This window comes from Ptychodera flava, chromosome 8, assembly GCF_041260155.1.
Source record: "Ptychodera flava strain L36383 chromosome 8, AS_Pfla_20210202, whole genome shotgun sequence".
Classification (NCBI taxonomy): Eukaryota; Metazoa; Hemichordata; class Enteropneusta; family Ptychoderidae; genus Ptychodera; species Ptychodera flava.
The window spans coordinates 512,835-518,834 of record NC_091935.1 but is presented as its reverse complement, the minus strand read 5'-3'; the positions used below and the strand labels follow the sequence as shown (position 1 = coordinate 518,834).

The 6,000-nt window shown below is 36.3% G+C and overlaps 1 protein-coding gene across 1 annotated transcript in view; it reads left to right on the top strand.

The window, feature by feature from the left end:
- The first annotated feature begins 2,991 nt into the window (after nt 1-2,991).
- The window catches only part of LOC139139455 (ephrin type-B receptor 4b-like), a 31,834-nt gene continuing 28,825 nt past the window's right edge, over nt 2,992-6,000 (top strand). Inside the window, exons 1-3 of the mRNA XM_070708370.1 lie at nt 2,992-3,006; nt 3,292-3,535; nt 4,418-4,647. Of these exons, the coding sequence (XP_070564471.1) occupies nt 2,992-3,006; nt 3,292-3,535; nt 4,418-4,647 (489 nt within the window). The remainder of the gene's footprint in view (nt 3,007-3,291; nt 3,536-4,417; nt 4,648-6,000) is intronic.

Sequence of the window (6,000 nt, the reverse complement as noted above, 5' to 3'; positions counted from 1 at the left end):
TCTTGTACACACATCAACTTGTAAGCACTCGTCTAATTAAGTACATTAATATGAATAATCAAGAGTACACAAAAATACAGATTTACCTAGTTTTGTATAGGAAAACAATATTCATAGTACCCTCATAGACTACCATGTATAGTGAATCATCATTTCGGTGAAATTCCATATCCAATTTCTTGTACACATATGCACATTTCACTTCCCACTTCAAGCAAAGCATATTTACATATATTATCAATTATATCATACCAGTATATTGATGGTGCAAATACAGCGATCTGATTGTCGAGACGAAAAAAGAACTGTTGTATATTGGCGATATACCACGGCTGGCATACGCGTGAGCTCTCAGCTTGAGCAAAAATCCGCTTATGACGTTCCACGCCAGAATTTCAAATTTCAGAATTTCAAATAAACCCCAGCGACGATATACCACTCGATTTTGACCAGTTCACACCATATATGCACTCGCTGTCGCTCGTGCATATATGTCGTGAACTGGTCAAAATCTCGTGGTATACCATCGCTGGGTGTGCTTTATTGCGTAAACATATATAAATATACAGATATAGCTTGTTTGTGGAGAAAAATTGTCAATAGTTTGGCTGATAGATTCCTATGTATTATGATTTCATATTTCTTGGGAAAGCACTGTAACAGCCACTTCTTGCATTCTTTTAGATGAGCAAAATATGATGCCCCTCCTACAAATATAGGACCCTCCAAAAATGCTTGCGTGATAAATTGCGACCATCCCTCCCAAAACGCCAGCCCTCCCCCCTGTAATTTCTGTCCCTAACTTACATAACAATTAAACCATTGTTATGTAAATTAGCTGATACTGAATCATTATTCCTAGGGAGAATACTGCAGGGATTGGGGAGGGTCAAGTTTTATAATGTCGGACAAGGGGGATCACATTTTACAGTACAGGTGCACCCCCACAGACTCACTTATATTTTCATTGCAACGGGAGCTACTTACAGCTGGGCGTACGCGTCGGTGTGTTCATGTACATAAAACAGAACTTATGACACTCCGGAACGCTTTTCTTAAATATGCACACAAATTTTGTTGTTTGCTTTCAGTTTTTGGGGTTGCACTTAAGTACGTACACAGTTTAACCAAAAACAAACAAACGAACCCATTGCAAATTTGTATTTATTGCGACTAACACATCAGTTTCATCGTTCACGGTCCCGTACCATACCATCGTGTTTTCATGCCGTCTTTGCTGTTGAAGTGAAGAGGCCGGTCCTAGTCGACAGTGCATCAATCTTATGACAGAACCGCTTTGCTACAAGTTTCCTGTTGACGAGTTTAATAACTAAATTAATCAAGAATAGCAATACATGAGCCTCAAAATGTCCATAACATTACTGAAAGTACACGACAGAGACGCTGAAATGTCATGTTTCTAATAGGAGAGAGGTAATTATCGTATTCTGTAAGATTCGGATACAAAGTATAAGATACTCTCAAGAACAGTCAAACTTTCGTGAAGGTCGTTTAAACAATTTTAGTTCTATTTAGTCAAGCCAGTAACGAAAATACAAGAGAAGATGATGTAGATACCGTTGAAATATTTTATTCGTACTGAAATAAAATGCGCAATGATGAACGAAGTACGACGCTGTGTTCACTTATGATAAATTCGGCGTACGAGATGTCGAAGGACATCCTTTGTGGAGATAAACTGACTAGTATTGTACGGCTACTGTATCCAAATTGCATTCATATATGCCATAGATCTGCTCTCTCTTTGCGCCGCGCGGCCAGTCGATGGAGCACTGTCTGCTTCATTTCGATTTTTACCCGATTTAGGGAGTCTCATAACTTCCGTAAAGGGCTGAGATTATTTTTAACATTTTCACAACACAAAAACACCCATTTTATACATTCCAACCAATACCTTATATCTACCGTCGTACTGAGCTTAATTGTCCTTCATATTGCGAAAACATGTGTTGACATCTAATTGAAAGTGCACCACGACCCCTCCCATGAAGTTGAATGGCCCAACGGAGATTAACATCAGCTGGTTATACGGACGCCATCACTCCTTTAGCAATCAACTTTCTATTCTCATGAAGTGTCCAAATGTTTACACGTTGCGCCCTAGAGAATTCGTTCACGCAAGTATGTTAATCAAGTCTTATGTTGGTCTCTAGCTATCATCAACTTCTTTACATTTAATAAACTTCATCCCCAACCACTCTAAAAGAAAGTGATATCGCCAGATTCATGCATATTAAAATGTTTGCGCCTTTAAAAACAGAGCTAGGCACATTCATGCGTGTTAGAATCCTTGAGATGATGTGTTTGGATAGTATGTAAATGCTCAGTATGCTTAGAACCTGCATAGGTCTTTACCCTCCATGCCATGTCGTCAATTAATTATTATACAATTGACTATGGACTTTTGGAGGGTTTTGTACCTTACTAAATTGAAATTCTGAAGTTCTAAATGTTTTAATGTTCAATTAATATGCTTTGAGTGTTTAAATTTGCATTATTCTCAATTTCAGTGCCAACAGAGGGGCCAACAATTACAGGAGTAATGTCCCCTGATCCGAGCAACCTACAATTGCATATACGGTGAGCAACCCTAATATCACGCAGTTCAAACCAGATGTTAATTAATTTTGATGATTTCAAGAGAGATCTACTTTGATGCATTTGCTTGTACATTTTTATTCTTTTAGCGATATATACTGAAAAAAGCCAGTAGTCAAGCTAGAGTCTCAACAGTCAATAAGGAGGTTTAAAATGGCATATCTACTAACACCTTCGAGATATGCTTAGCTAATCACTTGTAATCAAGTCACAAAAAGTATGAGAACAGTACCAAAGTACCAAACTATTCGGTCTGTCAAGAGCAAGGACTAACGATTTAATATATCACGAACAATAATTACCAAGCGTCGAGCTACTGTAACATAAGAAAGCGATATAATCTTTGTCTTTCAGAATAATTACACATAAGCAATGCTAAAAGCTCTGGTATGACGCAAAGTGCTACCATCAAAACAAATATTAATTATCGAATTTCCACACAATTTTAGACCACAGTATAATTATTCGTCTCATATATATATATGAGAGTGGCGACCTGAGGAAAAGAAAATTCGGAGATTACAAGATGCATGAAACTTAAGTAGCAGATATTGTTAATTTGTACTTGAAGTAATGTATGCCGAATAACATGAATTTTTTTCTTTTATCTGTGCTTGCTTTAACTACGATTATGTATCATCTTTAATGCATGTTTAATGGTTTTCACCACAGGTACCAAGCTCTTCCAAGATTAAATGTGACAGTAACGGATACATCGAGAATTTTCACTTGAAGTACAGGAAAGTAAATACATGGGAAGAATATGAAGAAATAATTTCTAGTGACGGCAGTGTCCGTATGCTCACAATTACTGGATTGCTACCGTTTACGATGTATGAATTCGTGTTGTCGTTTAACAATAGAGATGAACAAAGTCCATGGAGTCCACTAACCAAGGCAAGAACAGCTGAGGATGGTGAGATAAGTGATGTATCAATGTTTTCATTCTGTGTTTACCAAGCTGGAACGTATCAGAGTACACTAAACCATCAGTAAAGCTGATTTGCCGAGCATTGAAAATGGATGGTGATGACATTTTATCTTCTAAAAATGTAATAAGATGTATTGTTTTCCGGAGATCTTGCAACGTTCGCTCAAGGTATACGATGTACACAGGCACTCGATATGGTTTGGAAGTTTTAGGAAATATCTATCGCACTTATTTAAGTGTGAAGCTTCTGTCGGATTTTTCAATTTTTCAAACTTTTGTTGTAAAATCATCCACCTGAATATACAAGAAGGCCTGATTTTCTTATTTCCTGTAGAATTTGGAGTCACCTGTGTTCTAAGACTCAATTTTCAAACTTGCAGTCACCTGTATACTTAGTACATGCATTTATCAGAGTTGAGGCTAAACTTGATTAGTTAATTTTAACTACCTTTAACCTCTTACTTCGATGACTTTTGTTATTTACATTTACTTCACTAGACTAGATTAGTTAATTTTAACTACCTTTAGCCTCTTACTTCGATGACCTTTGTTATTTACATTCACTTCACTAGTATCGCAATACTACAAAGCTGAAGTGAATAAAGATTGAAGATTTGACGTTTACTTTTAAGTTATGGAATATGATTTACGCAGTAAATTATCTTAAAAACATTTTGTTAAAACGATGCTACATCTTCAACTCTCGTGTAGAAAACAAACCATGGAATTCGATAAATCATGGACTTGATAGAAAGTCGCGGTCCTAAGCAGCATGTAGAGGGCCCTGGAACGGGGCACACAATGGATTTAATAATTACCAATACAAATGACCATGTGTCATGAAATTTTTACATATTTTGTTCACAGTTCCTTCCAAACCAAGAAATGTGGAACTGAACCCTGCCGTATACACAATGGCAGTTCAGTGGTTAGTACCTGACCCAACAAATGGCGTTATAAATAAGTATATAATATCATACTGGGAAACCTACAATGAAGCAACCACACGGAGAGAGGAAGAAGTGACGGCAATATCACAAAATATCAACCGGTATCTTATCACTGACCTCACTTTAAAAGTTTCGTACACAGTCCAGGTACGTTTTCTGCTGTGACATCAGCATTATGTCAATATGTTTGAGAAAATGTTTGTTGTTCCAAACATACAAAGTCCGGGGACTACTAGATTTGGTCGTGCCCCTGCCCGCATCCGTATGTCCGTTCATGCAAATTTCTTAGCCTGGAGCGATTTCTTTCAAAACTAGTACAAGGATTACTTCGTATCTCCTACATATGCACACCGATAATTTTCATGATGTAATCCGGTATGGCCGCGTGACAGCCATTTTGTTTCCCGTATTTAAGTCTACAGCCAATACTAAGACAGGTTTTTACTAATGTCTTTTGTGTCTTTTGAACTCTTGCACAAGGATAATGCACAGTGACTGTAACTTCCACTTGGACATATATTATTTTAATAATACGATCAAATATGGCTGCCTGACGGTTATGTTTGTTTTTGTTTATGATGTTTTCATGAATAAAAAATGAGCTACAATATGTTAGATCTCGTACTTTGTACCAGGCAAAATGTTGACAGTATGAATGCATATTCGTTTGTTTGTTGTTATTGTTTTATTAAATAACATTTGACTGCAAGAATGATTGTCAGCTTTATGAGTAACCAATGAAATTACTCCAAATCTCAGTCTAAATTCCCTGACTTTACTATGACAGTTTAAAAACACTGAGTGAAAATATATTGTGTACAATTTTGAGAAATGCAGTTTTGTTCTGTTTGTTTTATTATTGTTTTATTGAATAAAAGCGAAAAACAGGGATGTTAGTCGCCTTTCCTGCAGAGATATTTCTGGTAATAATACGATTAAAGCTGCTGAATTTTAGTACAAATCTGAATCCATTGACAGATACAATTAACAGCCCTGGATTTCCCTTTATGCCCAGTACTTTCAAGTCATCTTTCACCTTGTAAAACTGAGCTTCATACATTACCAGGTTAACAATTGGGGAAATATTACAATACCTAAAGATATATTCCATGTGAGGGACTTCTACATGTGTCCATCTTACGCATCTTTATCACAAACCAGCACTCAGACTTTATATAATCGCATTGCATTTATTTCTCAAATTTAGCGAATTAATATCTTTCATACATTTGACAACTGCACATACACATCAATACAATATTTTTCTCAACAATTTTCTGGATATTTTAAACCAAATTACTTCAAATCATTTCCGTCAATGGTTTCCAAACATATTAACCAAGTGGGTACTACGCCATTGACAATGACTTGTTACCTTCTCTGTACGATGTGATGTCCATAGGTTTACATGACTTTTATCTGGTATATTTTCTGTCAGAAATATAATAACAATATTTAATCTTGGATTCAAAATTATTTTCCTTATTGTTGTCAACTTCG